Source organism: Octopus sinensis, linkage group LG8 (genome assembly GCF_006345805.1).
Source record: "Octopus sinensis linkage group LG8, ASM634580v1, whole genome shotgun sequence".
In the NCBI taxonomy this organism is placed as follows: domain Eukaryota; kingdom Metazoa; phylum Mollusca; class Cephalopoda; order Octopoda; family Octopodidae; genus Octopus; species Octopus sinensis.
This window is the reverse complement of record NC_043004.1, coordinates 103,353,613-103,372,580: the sequence shown is the minus strand read 5'-3', so window position 1 is coordinate 103,372,580 and position 18,968 is coordinate 103,353,613. Positions and strand designations below refer to the sequence as shown.

Genomic DNA, 18,968 nt, shown 5'->3' with positions numbered 1-18,968 from the left:
GGTAGAGATATAATACTTTAAATGAAAACTGTTTTACCTTAACTGGAATGCAGACTTCACAGGAATGTTCATGTCGGCCAATAATGTTCTTTCCTAGAAATTTCCAGAATCAAATACAAAGAATTAGTAAAAGAAAAATTTTTTTAATTAAAATGAATTCTCTACAAACAATTTGTAGTAAAAGTTGTTGTTTAGTCTCATGTTAGCCCAGATTAAGCAGATGTATGATCAAAGGTATTCCAGCAGTGACCATCCTGTCTTTATCCTAGGCACAGTGAACCCACAACCATATTTCTTCATGTGGATTTCTTTCCTAACATAGTAGGGAATAATTTGAGAGAAATCTGGCTGGTGTTTCTAGTAGGTTGAGTCACCATACTGAGGCTCATCTATCAATGAGTTTACTCAATAGATTCAATTATCTGAATTTGTCATGTATGTATTGTGCTAACCGTCACATGCACTATACATACATACATATACATATATATATATATATATATATATATATATATAGGAGGCGCAATGGCCCAGTGGTTAGGGCAGCGGACTCGTGGTCATAGGATCGCGGTTTCGATTCCCAGACCGGGCGTTGTGAGTGTTTATTGAGCGAAAACACCTAAAGCTCCACGAGGCTCCGGCAGGGGATGGTGGTGATCCCTGCTGTACTCTTTCACCACAACTTTCTCTCACTCTTACTTCCTGTTTCTGTTGTACCAGTATTTCAAAAGGGCTGGCCTTGTCACTCTCTGTGTCACGCTGAATATCCCCGAGAACTACGTTAAGGGTACATGTGTCTGTGGAGTGCTCAGCCACTTACACGTTAATTTCACGAGCAGGCTGTTCCGTTGATTCGGATCAACCGGAACCCTCGTTGTCGTAACCGATGGAGTGCTTCCATATATATATATATATATATGCCAGTAACATCAGTGCGCCTGGCAAACCGTGATGTTTAAGCTGCATGCAGATTGGTTAAAACCTTATTCAAAAAATTCAGCTTGTCGGAGCCTTCAAAAAGGTATAAAAAGGAAGAAGTCAGTCATTTAACTACAGTTGTCAAGCAATCAACTCAGCTGTCAGTTAATAAATTTTGAAATCTGATGATTACTACAAACGTATGAAAGCGCTAATTGAACTTTATGAACATTACAAAATATTTTTTTAATGTTTAACACACTTCAACATTGGAAAAAATTTCTTTTTTCAAATACAATAATAAAAAAACATGAAAACCAGAGCATGTAACTTTATTTAACTAATATATATATATACACAAGCAGTATAATAATACTATTACAATTACTATCTTAATTGGCTTATGTTACAAACTGACTCAAAGGTTGTGAATTTCATGAATGCCACTTATACACACAGACACATATGTATATATATATACACACATATGTATGTATATACCATATTTTCTAACATACAAGTCAAACTTTTCAGACCAAAATTTATAGCTAAAAGAAAAAGGTAAGGTGGCTTATACACTAAGATGACTTTGGAGGACCAAAGATTCCATGTGAAATGCAGCAGGATTTGGAAAGATAGGGACAATGTTTGAATGTTTACTTTATATGTTTACACTATATGCTATGTCAACTTGTATGCTGGAAAATAGAGTACATGACAATCCTAAAAAGAAAGGAAAAGAGTGGAATATATATATATTTCTTTATTACCCACAAGGGGCTAAACACAGAGGGGACAAACAAGGACAGACAAAGGGATTAAGTCGATTACATCGACCCCAGTGCGTGACTGGTACTTAATTTATCGACCCCGAAAGGATGAAAGGCAAAGTCGACCTCGGCGGAATTTGAACTCGGAACGCAACGACAGACGAAATACGGCTACGAATTTCGCCCGGCGTGCTAACGTTTCTGCCAGCTCGCCGAGTGGAATATATATAGAGGGGAGAAACCAAAAGTAAGAAGTTTATCAATGTTCTGCTACGAGAGGCTCAAAGGTGTAAAGTGTTCAGAATTCCAAAGTGATATAAAATGGAAGCAAAACTTAGAATCAAAATGTCTAAAAGTAAACTGAACAAAGACAAAAATATTTATTTAGCAGCACAGAGCACAGAACCATACTACCATCTGTAAAGATGCCCTGTTTGATATGCAGCAAAGGAGACCTAGGAGTTCAAATCTGTGAATATAGTGTAAACTATGAGTGCACAACAGGTGTAGTGGGCTCACAGGTAGACTGACAAAGAACTTCAATGTAGATGTACAGAAGTAAGAGCATTCTTTCAAATGTCTGGAAGGTTCCTTAGAAGTAATCAACAGCTTCTGCTACCTCAGTGATTTAATCTCCACTGCAGTAGATAGGTGTTCAAAAAGCTTAGTAACCAGAGTTAGAACATGGTGGAAAATGTTCAGGTAGCTATTACCTTTGTTAGTAACAAAAGTTTCTCTGTCCAAGTGAGGAGCAGACTGTACAAGGCCTGTAGTCAAAGTGAAATGTTACATGGTAGAAAACTTAAGCACTGGATGTAGAGGATGTATGAAGGCAGCAAAGAAATGAAGCAAGTATGCACCACCGATGTGTAATATTAGTGTGCACGATCGTCGTCATCATCATCGTTTAACATCTGTTTTCCATGCTAGCATGGGTTGGACGGTTCAAAGGGGTCTGGGAAGCCAGGAGGCTGCACCAGGCTCCAATCTGATCTAGCAGTGTTTCTACAGCTGGATGCCCTTCCTAACGCCAACCAGTCTTTGAGTGCAGTGGGTGCTTTTTACGTGCCACCGGCATGGAAGCCAGTCAAGGCGGCGCTGGCATCGGCCACGTTTGGATGGTGCTTTTTATGTGCCACCAGTACAGGTATCACAACTAAAATTTCCATTTGATTTTTTATTTTGATGTTGATGTACTTGACTCAGTAGGTCGCCCTACGATCCAAGGTAAGCACAGCAGGCCGTTCTGCGATCCAAGTTTCTTTGGATGGGCTGGGGCTGCTATGTGAAATTGGTATAAAAGAAATCAGCAGTTATGTGCAACAGAGAAAACTGAGTGGTATGAATATGTGATGCATACAGAAAGTGACAGTTGAGTAAAGTAGCGGGAAGCAATTCTGCAGGGAAGGAAACTGAAGAAGATATGGAAAAAACATGATGAAAGTTGGCCATAAGATCTGAATCTCATGAAGGTGATGACAATGTCACGTTTGAAACTATTTTCTGTTGAGAAATGTCAAGTTTATTGAGGTAACATGACTTGCATAAAATACCACGTCTATTTATTTTTGGTTAGATATCTAATATCATTACTGGAATAACCTGAGAAATTTAATTTTACAGCTAAAAGACTGAACTTTGAAGATTGGGATGAGGTGTGATGAATGTATAATGATATCTAAGAAGCAGCAGGGACAAAATTTACAAAAAAAAAAAAGAAGTAAAAGGTAAACAATAAAACAAATATCTAGAGAAACTTTACCTCTGAAAATAGGAAACGTTTTATTTTTCAAAGTTTGATGATTCAGGATTGTCAGATGTGCCACCTGAAAAAGGGCAAAGGTAAGTGTATGAAGAACATAGTCATATAAACAAGAACTACCACCTAAATTAGTAAATTCTGTAAATGAACGTATTAGATAATCCTTAAATTTACCTGTTGAGGCAAATACATCTTTTCTATCGCAATCTTGGAGCATTTAATGCATTTCCCGAATGGAATTACAGTCTTTATGCATTTTTCATAAAAAAGAAGTTTTTCTAATCAGGCTCCGGTTCCCAAAAGTCATCATTGGTGTTATTTAAATTTCTGTTGCATTTTTTGAACAACAGTATCATTAATCACAGTTTCATGGCATTTATGACAATAAAGGTCACAAAGGCGTAGGAGTGGCTGTGTGGTAAGTAGCTTGCTTACGAACCACATGGTTCCGGGTTCAGTCCCACTGCGTGGCACCTTGGGCAAGTGCCTTCTATTATAGCTTCGGGCCAACCAAAGCCTTGAGTGGATTTGGTAGACGGAAACTGAAAGAAGCCTGTCGTATATATGTATGTGTTTGCCCCCCACCCATCGCTTGACAACGAATGCTGGTGTGTCTACATCCCCGTAACTTAGCGGTTTGGCAAAAGAGACCAATAGAATAAGTACTAGGCTTACAAGGAATAAGTCCTGGGGTCGATTTGCTTGACTACAGGCGGTGCTCCAGCATGGCCGCTGTTAAATGACTGAAACAAGCAAAAGAGTAAAGGAGCATCTGTGCAAGAAGGTCAGAACTAATACCACAAAGTATCTTTGTTTGAAAGTAGTTTATTGATTCCCTTGACGATGTTTTACATCTTACATAACTCACACACACACATGCAGTTTCTCTCTACCGAATTTCACACACAAGGCATTAGTTAGCCTGAGGTTAGGACAGAGGATACCCAAGGCAAAACACTGTAGGATTGAACCTTGAAACATGAGGTTACAAAATGACCTTTCTTTCTCTTGTCCAATATTTTGAATCCGAGTTTGTCCCCGTTAACTGGGGTGGCTGGATCTACTTCACTCCTACAGCAACTGCTCTCACACCATCTTGCCCAGTTCTGAGCATCCTCCCTCCTCAAGCCAACCCTCCCAATCTCCTCCTCCACCTGTCCCCCTTGGCCAACCTCTCTTTCAAGGTTCATTCACTCTAAACTCAAGCACTTTCCTCAGAACATGATCCTCATCCCTCCCCAACACATGTCCATACCACTGCACACCATTCGCCCTTGCCAGCTGTTCCACTGATTCCTTTAACTCCAGCACCTCCAAGTTTTCAGCCCTCCTTTTATCCAATAGTTTCACATCTCACATTGCTCTCTTGGTCCTCAAAATTGCCATCCCTTTCTCCCTCAGACACCACATCTCACTCTTATCAATAATAAATATTTGCCAAATACTGTACTGTAAGGACTCAGTTTATTTAACTCCTCATAATATTCTACAGGTCTCAAGAGAAAACTGTCAATTACTAACCGGAAGTTTAATTTTCTCAGCATCATCTTCTACATCACTGAAAGTGATAGCTTGTGTAATGTCCAGGTCCATTTTGAAGCTATTTTCTGGAAAAATAAAAACAATTAATGCACAAAGATATCTCAAATCACTCAAATGAATAACTAAAAGAAAGCAAAATTCTTGCTCCAAAAGTACATTCCGAAATAACAAAACTTTGGAGTCTGGTGCAGCCATCTGGTTCACCAGTCCTCAGTCAAATCGTCCAACCCATGATAGCATGGAAAGCGGACGTTGATGATGATGATATTAAAGTCTTCTGAAAAATCAGAAAGAGAAACCAAGGCTGTAAGAAATACCAAAACGAGCCTCGATACTTCCTATTAATTTGCAAAAGTTTATCCATAGTATATTAAAGAATAGAGTCAGTGTTTCAAGAAGGTGTGAAGGTATGTGGTCTGGTGGTTAGAGCGTTACACTCACAATTGTAAGGTCACACTTTCAATTCCTGGAACAGGTGGTGTGTTGTGTTCTCAAACAAAACATTTCATTTCATGTTGCTCCAGTCCACTTAGCCATAAATGATTTCCAGCAAAAGATAGTAAGTTAACCCCATGAAGGACCAGCGTCCCATTCAGCGGGGAGTGTTGTAATCTTAGTCACTTATACACCATGGAAACTAGGTGAAGGTCTGTCCTCATGAGCTCAAGGGCTCATGATCGTAAGATTGTGGTTTCGATTTTTGAACCAGGTAATGCATTGTGACCTTGAGCAAAACACTTCATTTCATGCTGCTACAGCTCACTCAGTTGGCAAAAATGAGTAATCCTGTTACAGACTGGCATCCGATTCAAGTGGGGAATATATAGGCCATGAAATTGGGAAACCAGCCCTTATAAATCAGTATGATTCAAGAAGGTAACTAATTCTAATGAAATACTGGTTTTAAATTTTGGCATAAGTCCGGCAAATTTTGGGGGAGAGGGTAAGTCGATTACATTGACCCCCAATACTTAACTGGTACTTATTTTATCAACCCCAAAAGGATGAAAGGCAAAGTCGACCTCAATGGCATTTGAATTCAGAGGTCAACTTTGCTTTTATCCTTTCAGGGTTGATAAAGTGAAATAAGGGTTTCACATCCTTGCTCAGACTGTATCATCATCATTCTCATTTTAATGACCATTTTTCCATGCTTGTATGGATTAGATGCATTTCAATAAGGCAGATTTTTAAGGTTGGACACCATTCCTGTCACTAACCCCACACTAGTCATGTTCCTTTTTGAATAAGAGAACAAAACAAACATAGCCTAGACAACTTCACCCATAGGGGAATAATTCCGTCTTTCATCTTCCTTTGAACCCTGCAAATATTTTTTACTAAATTTCGTTACACTCATATTTGTCATCACAAAACCAAATTACAGTTTATGTGTCTCCAGTATTAAAAAGACTATGAACTTCTGACCAGCACATCCGAAGAGTCATCAATACTGTCGAGCGAGTAACATTCAGACCAGTTATATACCATAACCAGTAATATAGCGTTTGATGATATATATGCATACATTATTACAATTTAAGATAGTTTGATGCGGCTCAATGTGACTTAAAGTTTTGCAGGCTTCTTACAGAAACCTAGCACATTCAGACTCAGATACTGTTTGCAGGCATGCAAGGTATGGGGTGATGAAATTTGGCTGTTATTTCTAGCAGACCAGGCGACCAAATAGAGGTCCCTTGTTTGTAGAATGACATGCCAAATGATAACAGGATGATCGCAACAGAACTTAAAATGATGCAGTACGTTTTACTATCATAATCCTTTCTGGTATAGGCACAAGGCCTGAAATTATGGGGAAGTGGTTAAATCGATTACACTGACCCCAACGCTCAACTGGTTATTATTTTACCAGCCCCGAAAGGACGAAAGGAAATGAAAATCAACCTCGGTGGAATTCGAACTCAGAGAGTAAGAACAGAAGAAATGCCGCTAAGTATTGTGTCCGGCGTGCTAACGATTTTGCCAGCTCGACAGCTTTGCATTCTGTACCCAAACAAATACCCAAATAATCGTTACTTACAGGAATAGTACTAATTTGTCTGGATGGATTTTATCATGTTTGATTCGGGAAAATAAACAAACGTGGCTCATGGTTTCTCTCCATCCTCTTTTGATTGGCAACTCATTTAGAGATAATTGGGATTATTTTTCTGAGAATTTCTTTCGCTTTTGGTATATGCAGCAACCACTTTCATCGATCAGAACTGACCGAGGCCTAAACAACAACTATTTATGAAAATAACGGACACTGTATTCATGAAACATGAAATTGCGTCATTTATATATTTGTATCGAGCTTCTCTTTACACTTTAGATTTACAGTCGATATGATGTAACACCAAATCGTTAAGAACGTAAAACACTACATAATGTCTATCTTACAAACATACACATATATTTATATTCACACACGCATATATATTGTTTTTATAACACTTTCTATCATTTCAAATAAGAAAATTATACATATTGGACTGGGTACATGGATCAATTATCGATATTTATTAAGAGACTGGAGGCAATTTAAATCGATTATACTCATCCATCACTCACACTGTGAGGCTTCGTGCTCACCTTAGAAATCAATATTTATTGTGAATCTTATAAAACATGAGAGGAATTTTTAGTTTTAGGCTAATTTTAAAAATAAACGAAGACCAGACACGAAAGTTTGTACACAGATATACATATACGTACACACATACAGATATATATATATGTGTGTATATATATATGTGTGTGTGTATATATATATATATGTGTATATATTTTAAATAGACAGGTTTTAAGAAGGATGAGGCAATAAACTTACCTTTATTCAAATCCTTGAAAACTTGTAAACTGCGTCATTTACTTTCTCGACTCCCGCGCATTTCAAACGGTGCTAGAATAAAAGTCAAACATTGAACTTTATTCCGGGTAGCTGCAATAAATTTAGTTGTTTTCGAAAATGGGATTAATAATGATTGTGGATATTGATATGTTGACTTTGATTTTGTAATAAGGAATTTTTTTTTTACAAGCATTTCTAGTATTAGTTCCACATGGGAATGGAAACCGGATCTTTGATTAAGTTTGTTGAGAAATTAATGTTTCACGACTGCATCCACAACTAGGAATTATGGATAATGATTTTGTATGTCGTATAATGTGGTGAATAAGGTATTGAACTATTAAATTACGGGTCATCAATTAAAATTTGTTGCTAGTATTATGCATTTCGGGATCAGAGTATGTAATTGTATGACACAGAAAATACGATAATGGGTCACAAAGTCATGACACTTGGGTTCTAATTCGTTGTAAATTAAATACAGCGTGTAACTGGAAATTCGATTCTACCTGCTTCAGTTTACAAAATAGCCGTGAATGGGTACTGCGTTTTCTGGTGGAAACTGATCACCTACTTGTGGGTACCAAAACGCCAGTCAGCAAGCAATTGTATTACATCTTAAGATAGATTAAGCTTATGAGTGATCTCTTGAAGATGTTAACTAACTGATCTTTCGGTCATATATTCTCTCATCCATCATCTACCATCTAGGTCGGTCGACTTTCTCGGAACAGAGATATTCGCCATTGTTTCAATAAGTTCATTTGTCAAAATAGTTCACATCCACCATGCCGCATCCTGTGATTTCAACGTACCCTGGCTCGGGTAAGTTATATGTTATTTAACATGTAACTGGGACCTTGACAGGTGCTACTTTTCCGGCTCAGAGAAGACCTGGGAATAATAATGGCTGATAGATGATTCCACACTCTTCAAAACCCTTAAACTCCGAACCAGAGTCCCTCGACTGGATGCAGTATAAAGTCATACGCAGTCACATTATCTAAACGTAAATCTTATACTTGCTCGTGTACAATATTGTACATCATCTCAAAGATTCTTTCATCACAATTTCAACAAAGTAAGTGAAGTCTATGTTTCGCTTAAGATTCATATAAGACTAAAACAGGTCCGGAGTTGTCTTCTGCACTTGATACAATAATTATTAAAAAATATCTGCAAATAAATAGTTTTGATGTTTTCTCATTGCACAATTATTTCCAAATAGTTTTTAAATGTTTGTTGCATTAAATATAGAAACACTAACTCATCACAACGTTTTGCATTCTCACCTCCCAGAATACCATGTATATTGTGGATTGAAACACATGTAGAGATCTAGCTTGACCCTGCCTGAGATTTGAAACTAAATCCAACTGCTTGTTGCTTGCCAAAACGAGCAGGAAATCATCTCCACACCAGATGATTGATGAGGAAACACTCGACCCCCTAGGACCTGTGCTGGTCAAGGAAAGTTAGGCCTTTGCTGACCATAGTCTATATAACAGAGAGAATTTCCTATCTCTTCCTCTTATGTGTCAGCTATGACCAAGGAGCAACACCCTATCTCTTGCGTCAGACAGCCCAAGGAGCAACACACTCTTTTGCGTCAACCATGACCAAGAGCAGCACTTTCCTTTCGGCTGCAAGACGATGCCACCTTTATCCTTTCTTCCTTTCTAGTCAGCACCGTGCATTCCTTACTCTTTCACTCTCTACTGACAGACAACCTTTTTCTACACTATCAATTGCTAATCAGCGAGCCAACCTTGCTACTGTCTCTTTAACTACCTGTCAGGTAAACGAATAAACATATGTAAATAATATTTCTTCCTTCTTGGTGTTGATTCTTCAATGTTTACTGGTTACTCCGACGCGAGAACCTTGAAGCGTTACATCTATACGCTACTTTCAGTAGTGGGCTACATCCTATCGACCTGATATGACACATCACATCCAACCCGCTACACACATCCAACCAATGTTCGGCAAAGAAGTTAAAGAAATTCCTTTACGGACCTCGAGATTGTGCTACAACGCCTTACTATACCATGGTTCCTGATTTAGGTACGTAGCCAGTAATTTTGAGGGTAGGGGTGTGGTAAATACCACTGAGTGCAGTACTAGACTGGTGCTTTATTTTTACCGTTGACCTAAGGTTGGATATGGGGGACTTGAATTCGGAATGTAAAGAGCAGGAAGAAATATTGTAAAATATTTTTTCCGACGCTCAAACTATTCTGTCACCTCGATGCCCTCACATTTAATATAGGTACAAGGCCAACAATTCTAAAAGAAGGATTAGTTGATACTGTTAACCCTTGACTGGTATTTCACTTTATTGAACTTAGAGGGATGCAAGGTGAAGTTGACATGACAGGATTTGAACTCAAATGCCATGGAATGGAAGCACTCCGTCGGTTACGACGACGAGGGTTCCGGTTGATCCGATCAACGGAACAGCCTGCTCGTGAAATTAACGTGTAAGTGGCTGAGCACTCCACAGACACGTGTACCCTTAACGTAGTTCTCGGGGATATTCAGCGTGACACAGAGAGTGACAAGGCCGGCCCTTTGAAATACAGGTACAACAGAAACAGGAAGTAAGAGCGAGAGAAAGTTGTGGTGAAAGAGTACAGCAGGGATCACCACCATCCCCTGCCGGAGCCTCGTGGAGCTTTAGGTGTTTTCGCTCAATAAACACTCACAACGCCCGGTCTGGGAATCGAAACCACGATCCTACGACCGCGAGTCCGCTGCCCTAACCACTGGGCCATTGCGCCTCCACACTTAAATGCCATATCATACAATGAACATCATTTGTGCATTCATAACAGTAGATGTCAACGGCAATGTTAAGTGCACGACACATCTTTGTGTTCCAGTTCAATTACCAACTACAACAAGAAAGTTACTGGTTTTTTTTTAATCCTGGCCAAAGATCAGATGAGGTGAAGGCGCGTGTCCTAGTAGATAGTGGGGTGTTTGGCTCGCGATTATAAAGTTGTGGTTTCTCTTCTTGGACCATGCGACGCATTATGTCCTTCAGAAAGGTACTTCACTTCACGTTTCCAGCCAGAGTGTAGGTGTAACCCCCACTCTCTCTCTCCAGCTGGGCCAAGGATGCGTGGATGAGGTGGGGGTGTTTACTCAAGGCTTACACAAACACCTAAAACAATTAGCTGGTCAATGCGAGGCATAACCTTACTCACAACGCATCGGAGATCATGACCGGGCGCAACAAGACGGCTCTTCGACTGGGTGGCCAGTAAGGCTGAGAACCCCTGCTCACACTCCTACGTAGAGGGGGAAAATAAGTAGCTAGGGAACAGCGTAACGGGCTAGCATCGGGTATGAGAAGGTCATGCTTAGCCAAAAGTTTATAGGAGAGCTGTCTCGTCAGCTTGGATATCTATGAGTTCCTCTTGTTCCCCGGTCCTGACAGACAACTCAGCTGGATCAACTGAGAATGGATTGGCGATGTAGACACAATATGTCTCGTCCAAGAAGTAAGGCATCAACTCAATCTTGAGCAGTGAGAGGTGACGGACGATTTCTTGGGCAAATTCATCACTGGGCTCGCTGTCAAGTGTAGTCAGGAGTTCGAACATTCCGTAGCGTTTGTTCTCCACGTTCTTGAACCACAGATCCAACTTCCGGACAAACCCTCCCAGCGTGCAGTGCAGTTGTGTGACAGTGCAGTTGTGTTCTTGAAACGACAGATTTAAGTGGTTGAGGGTTCCAAAAATGTTCGACAGGTAGGTTAACCTTAAGATAAACTCCTCGTCCTCCAGATCTTTTTGAAAACCGTGTTCCTTCTCAGTGAAGGAAACAAGAAGTTCATCCCTCAGTCCAAAGAGATGCCTCGTCGCATCACCCTGGGAAAGTCAGTGAACCTCTATGTGGTAGAGGAGACAGATGTGGTCGGAGCCGGAATTTTCACAGAGCAGCTTGAACAGCCGAGTATTCAGAGCCGACGTTTTGACGAAATTCACGATTCTGATAACTCGGTTCGAGCATGATAAGAACTTCGGAGGGAGCACCTGAGCACAAAGGGCGAATCTGTGTATGAAACAACGGACAGCGGTGGCGTTCGGTGACACAGCTTTCGCATGGGCTTGAAAACCTGACTTTCGACCGAGCATAGATGGAGCCCCATCTGTCGTGCATCCGACCAACTTTCCCCAATCCAGTTCATTCTGCTTGCAGAAATTGTCCAAAACGTCGAAAATATCCTTTCCTTTCGTTGTACTAGACAGCTCTTGGCTCAGCAGTGGCTCAGTCTTCACAGCATGATTCTACGTGAAGCGGACGTAGGCAAGTAGTTGACAGCAGTTGGTGACGTCCGTCGATTCGTCGAGTTGAATGGTAAACCCATACTTTGAGGCTCTCACCCACCTCAATCACTTGGTCGGCAATAATGACCGACATCTCTTCGATACGGCGCTGTACAGTGTTGTTAGAGACGGAAACACTCTCCAACTTCGCCGCTGCCTCCTCTCCAATCACGTGCCTATCCAAGATCTTTGCCGCTGGCATGACGAGAGACTCTGCAATGGTATGCGCCTTCATGTTTTTGGCCGCCAGGAGAGCAACTTCATAGGATGCTTTCACAATTCCTTGTAGATCTGAGCAGTCTTGTCTACGCGCTGCCGCTTTACTTCTTACCAAGTCGCTGGAAGTAATTTGGATCTCGGTCCTTCATGTCCGCGTGATTCGTCTCAAGATGACATTTGAGCAGGCTGAGTTTCATGGCCGCATTGGGAAAGGACTTCATACAGACCACACACTGCAGAAGAGCTTCTCCTCCGCGTTCGATTGCAATGAAGCCATACTCTATGTACGCAGGGTCATCGTTTCGCTTTGGCATGTTATCAAATCCTGTGGAAAAGTGAAAAACATTAATCTATCAAGAAATAAAGAAATATAAAAATAAAAAAATATACAAATTGATATTAATACTACTAATAAGAATATCTTTATATATAAAAGAGAGGTTGTGTGCTGTCTGTCTCCTACGATTTAGATTCCTAACTACTCCCACATTTTGCGGTGCAGTTTAACCAAAAGCGGGTATCTTATAGTTGTGATTCATATCAAGCCCTTCTGGGTATTAGCGCGTCTACGATGAGTCTACGATTTAAAAAAAAAATTACCATCAATTTTTCCCATTTTTAATGCATTTTTGGCATATATAAAGGAAGTAACTCTCTAAAAATTTATTAAATCTCAGAACGTAAAAAGCTACAGTAACACCCCACTTTGTGGTTAGCCATATTGAGATGGCTATTATACTTTACATCTCTAAAAATGCTTATATAGTTATTTCCCTTACAAACCCGAGCAACGCCGGGCGATACTGCTAGTACACAATAAGAAAATTATGAGTATGAAAGTAGCAAATCGTTGCCAGTTTACTTTGTGTAAGGCAGAAAACATTTTTGTGAAGAGAATATTAACTTGTACCGGCATGCTTGCCTCGCTAGCCCCAGTCAGCTTCTACTTAGCCAAGAGAGAGAACAAAGACACGCACCAGAAACCAAAGAAACAACTGCATTCATTAATGAGCTCACGGTGCATTTTATACGCGCGTGCACCTCAAGGTCACACCATACTCAAGATCGCGCGCATTGGTTGGACGGTGCTGATCGCTGTACAGAGAGCGAATAAAAGGTAACCAATGGTATGCCAGTAATCGAAAAGTACTGACTACTGGTTGATTGATTTGGAAAGCATCAATCACATGCTGGAAAAAAGCACAAATTAAAAACCGCATATTACCCCGAAAGTGCTCGCGTACCACCTAGAAAGCCCTCTCATACCACCCGGAAAGCCCTCGCGTACCACAGGTTGGGAACCACTGACCTAGAGAATGTAAAATTATAGAAGAATCGATGACAATTCAAAACCAACAAAATCCGGGTCTCAGAATCGAGAACTGTGGAGAAAAGCCACTGATGGCTCATGCTCTGTAGGAAGCGAAGGGCTTAAATAAGAGCAAACTCGGTATTTTGAGCATTATCTGGGAAGTAAACGTTTCAAGTATATCCCAACAGTAAAGAAATTTTAAAGAAACTATCTGTAGGAATCTTAAAAAGTTCTAACTGATTAGTTTTCTAGCAGATTTGAGCAATTCAGAGATTTATAAAAAAAATTATACTTGCTTACAAACCACATGTTCCGGGTTCAGTCCCACTGCGTAGCACCTTGGGCTAGTGTCTTTTAATATAGCCTCGGGCCGACCAAAGCCTTGTGAGTGGATTTGGTAGACGGAAACTGAAAGACATCCGTCGTATATATATATATATATATATATATATATATATATATATATTATATATATATATATGTGTGTGTGTGGTGTGTGTGTGTGTGTGTGTGTGTGTGTGTGTGTCTGTGTTTGTCCCCCAACATCACTTGACAACCGATGCTGGTGTGTTTACGTGCCCGTAACTTAGCGGCTCGGCAAAAGAGACCGATAGGATAAGTACTAGACTTACAAAGAATAAGTCCTGGATTCGATTTGCTCGACTAAAAGGCGGTGCTCCAGCATGGCCACAGTCAAATGACTGAAACAAGTAAAAGAGTAAAAGAGTAATTATGGAATATGCTGATAAAATAGATTTCAGAAAATTGAAATTAAATATGTTTGAGGGGTTGTTTTTAAGAGACCTAAAAATGCATCAAGTCGACTTCTAGTCGAGCCCCAGTTGGAAGCAAAACTTCATTACACTTGTAATGAGTTGATTTAAGAGAAATTGAATGTAAACATTTTCAAGTAATCTTTATATATAAAAGTGAGGTTGAGTGCTGTCTGTCTCCTACGATTTAGATTCCTAACTACTCCCACATTTTGCGGTGCAGTTTAACCAAAACCGGGTATCTTATAGTCGTGATTCATATCGAGCCCTTCTGGGTATTAGCGCGCGTCTACGATGAGTCTACGATTTTAAAAAAAAATTTGCCATAATTTTTTTCCATTTTAATGCATTTTTTCGCTATTATATAAGGGAAGTAACTCTCTAAAAATGTCTACGATGAGTCAACGATTTAAAAAAAAATTTACCATCATTTTTTTCCATTTTGAATGCATTTTTTGGCTATAACTCTTTAAAAATGCTTATATAGTTATTTCCCTTACAAATCCGAGCAACGCCGGGCGATACTGCTAGTCTTGGATAAACTTTCATTCAGTGAATAAAAGTTATGGTTAGCTTTCAAAATACCTTTTATTATCCCTTGTTTTCATGAATAGATTTTTGAAATTTCTAGGTCTTTTATATTAGGGAATTGTTTTTTATAAATATGTTGGGAAATTAGATGGCTTATTTATAATAATTTACTTAAAACTAAAAATGTGTAAACTACTTGGGTACAAAGTGACTTTCCAGTGACTAAAAAATTCACCACAGAACATTTTAAAGTGGGTAAGAGTTACTTCCCTGTAATTCGCTTTCTCAGATTGACGAACTCATTATGTAAAACATATAAGACTGGAGAAGTTTTCAGCATATTCACTTGAAAATGATTTAGCTTTCTATAGTAGTAGTAGTAGTAGTAGTAGTAGTAGTATCAGCAGCAGCAGTAGTAGTAGTAGTAGTAGTAGTAGTAGTTTCATAAATTGACAATACTTTTCGTTCAACTTACTGAAAGACTGATTATGTTGCATGTATTATTTCACAACTACTAGCCACATATGTACATTATCTATTTGACCTTTCATCGACTTTTTCTACTTCGCGTTTCTTCGGTAGTTAACCTCTTCGTCGTGGCCTGCTGAAAATAAACACTTTTCGCATGCTTTGCGAGTCAGTTTGTCAAAGACTCGAGGTTTTTTGCAATGCTCTGACCATCATCTTTATATATAAAAGTGAAGTTGTGTGTATGTCTCCTACGATTTAGATTCGTAACTACTCCCACATTTTGCGGTGCAGTGTAACCAAAAGCGGGTATCTTATAGTCGTGATTCATATCGAGCCCTTCTGGGTATTAGCGCGCGTCTACGATTTAAAAAAAATTTACCATAATTTTTTCCCATTTTTAATGCAATTTTTTGCTATTATATAAGGGAAGTAACTCTCTAAAAATGCTTATATAGTTTTTTCCCTTACAAACCCGAGCAACGCCGGGCGATACTGCTAGTAATCAATAAAGCTATTCTTGGCGATAGTTTAGAAAATGTGGATCGTGTACACATTATTTTTATCATATTTCTTTTTTTCTTTATCTGAAAGATTTGGTTCTGAACATAGCATAACATTGTCGAGTAGTGCTTAAAACAATGAGCTAAAGTGATTTGGACAATCAAAACGTGGAAGAGCCATCTGCATGACATCTGTTGGTACATTATCGAAAACTTCTTCTAGATCGTATAAGACAAACAACAGGAGTTTCTGTTTTTCTCTGCAATTGTCTTACTCAGAAAATCATGTGAGTTGGACCAAGAGATGGGCGAAAGATTTAGAGACGGTTTAGAAGAATATTTAGATCTTTAAATGCAAATAAGACTCGCTGGCTTTCCTCTATTTTCAGGAACAGAGTGAAAAGACTGATTCTGAGCGATAATTTTGTATGCTTCAGCAATTCTCGAAAAATGGCGAATGGTCCTGGAAATGTTTTTGGTGTTATTAATTACTAACTCTGCCTCCCCGAGAAACTCTATGTTCTGCAACAACCTTGAGAGTGAAATTTATTTGAAGGAAACTACTTAAGCTACTAGGCGCAACCACATGGTTCCGGGTTCAGTCCCACTGCGTGGCATCTTGGGCAAGTGACTTCTGCTATAGCCCCGGGCCGACTAATGCCTTGTGAGTGGATTTGGTAGGCGGAAACTGAAAGAAACCTGTCGTATATATGTATATATATATATGTATGTGTGTGTGTTTGTGTGTCTGTGTTTGTCCCCCTAGCATTGTTTGACAACCGATGCTGGTGTGTTTACGTCCCCGTCACTTAGCGGTTCGGCAAAAGAGACCGATAGAAGAAGTACTGAGCTTACAAAGAATAAGTCCCGGGGTCGATTTGCTCGACTAAAGGCGGTGCTCCAGCATGGCCGCAGTCAAATGACTGAAACAAGTAGAAGAGTAAAAAGTAAGTAAGTAAGCTCCCAACTCTATCCGTCTGCCTGTCTGTCTGTCTGTCTGTCTGTCTGTCTGTCTGTCTGTCAGGGGATGTCTGTCTGTCCCTCCCTCCCTATCTATCTATCTATCTATCTATCTATCTATCTATCTATCTATCTATCTATCTATCTATCTATCTATCTATCTATCTATCTATCTGTTTGTTCGTCATTAATGAATGTGCGTGTGCATGCGCGCGTGCGTTAGAAAATCTTAGCAGTAGGAGGAAAATATAAGAATGTAGGCACATTACTTTCTGATTCTGAGGCAATGAAGAAACCTCTTCTGTGGTCATAAGACCTGCAATAACCAGCAGCCAAGTCTCCTTAAAAATACTTTACTGCATAAAATATATATATATATATTAGATAAGTGAGAAAAGTAGGCCAGAGAGTACACAATTTTTGACTGAAATACGACCTTGAATATCTTTGATCTTTGAGTGTAGCTCTGCTTCACAAAACAACAACAACAACAACAAAAATAGCAACAGCAAAAACATCTTTTTCGACCCTGAAGTAGTGATCCTTAAATATTAACCCCAGATATTCTCACCAAACTCTTTAGTTTATCCCTCTATTGGGATCTATTTTAATTCATGGATGCACACAATGATGTTTCATTCCCGAGGGAAACAATTTCAACGACAGCCCGACCATGCTGCAGCATTGATAACGACAATCATAAGCAAGCATTCCCGTCTTTATCTTGAGTCTTTATGCCCCGTTTTAGTGACTGCCTGTACGATTTCTGCAAATACAGATTTACCGAGAATTATGTTATACACCTGAGGGTTTTTTTCTTTTTGCCCCTGAGAACCTTCAGAAGAAATGTTCACCATAGCACTAATAATGCATTTGATCGTGTTTGACATGTGGATCACTTAGCTCAGCTGCTTGCTTATTGCCTTTTTAGGCCTTTTTATCTTTCGAGTCGAAGATTTCCTGATAGACTGCCAAAATTGCAGCATGCACTGTTTGGGCTGTTTCTGAGGAGTATTGTATCAATCCAGGTTTCGGTTACGTTTCCGACATGCTTCCGGTTATGTGTTATTAGCCTACTTCGTGTTTCTTCTAATCACACTTGTGCAAATGATTACACCCTTCATTATTCGTTAACATTGGCATCATCCAAACATAATCTAACCATTTTAAACCTGACATGTTTTGTTTCGTGAAGAAAGACATTGAAAATACCCTCCAATTGACAAAATAAATGTCTAACAGTCTCATTAAGTAACACAGTGACACAATGGTTCACTGGTTACACTTGTCAAGCAAAATGATGTTCTACGCCCTTCATACGTATGAGCAAAACACCACAAAACCCTCAATGTTACAAATGCGTAGCTTCATAGTCAATGCCTGATGGCTTCTCATGGTGACTTATATATATATGTATATATATATATATATATATATATATATATATATATATATATAGCACACCTAACACTCTATACATACATGCATACATACATACATACATACATACACACACACATATATATATATATATATATATATATAATATATATATATATATATATATATCACTGAAGGCATAGGAGTGGCTGTGTGGTATGTAGCTTGCTTGCACCCCACATAGTTCCGGGTTCAGTCCCACTGCGTGGCACCTTGGGCAAGTGTCTTCTACTATAGCCTTAAGAGTGGATTTGGTAGACGGAAACTGAAAGAAGCCCGTCGTATATATGTATATATATATATATGTATGTGCGTGTATATGTTTGTGTGTCTGTATTTGTACCCCCAACATCGCTTGACAACCGATGCTGGTATGTTTACGTCACCGTAACTTAGCGGTTCGGCAAAAGAGACTGATGGAATAAGTACTAGGCTTACAAAGAATAAGTCCCGGGGTCGATTTTCTCGACTAAAAGCGGTGCTCCAGCATGGCCAGTCAAATGACTGAAACAAGTAAAAGAGTAAAAGAGTAAAAGAGTATATATATATAAACATTATTAAATCTGCGTCTCAACA

At 39.3% G+C, this 18,968-nt stretch overlaps 1 protein-coding gene across 4 annotated transcripts in view; it reads right to left on the bottom strand.

Moving 5' to 3' along the window:
- LOC115215013 (mediator of DNA damage checkpoint protein 1) overlaps positions 1–8,865 on the bottom strand; it is a 52,916-nt gene extending 44,051 nt beyond the window's left edge. The window contains exons 1-4 of one of the 4 annotated variants that reach the window (XM_036505635.1): positions 7,829–8,865; positions 4,972–5,057; positions 3,451–3,514; positions 38–93 (exon numbers count right to left, since the gene is read on the bottom strand). In XM_036505635.1, coding sequence (XP_036361528.1) covers positions 38–93; positions 3,451–3,514; positions 4,972–5,043 — 192 coding nt within the window. In that variant the 5' untranslated portion in view covers positions 5,044–5,057; positions 7,829–8,865. Of the gene's footprint in view, positions 1–37; positions 94–3,450; positions 3,515–4,971; positions 5,060–7,036; positions 7,274–7,828 lie in introns of those variants that run through there. The other 3 variants (XM_036505634.1, XM_029784129.2, XM_029784128.2) reach the window with 3 other exon arrangements.
- Positions 8,866–18,968: the final 10,103 nt, after the last annotated feature.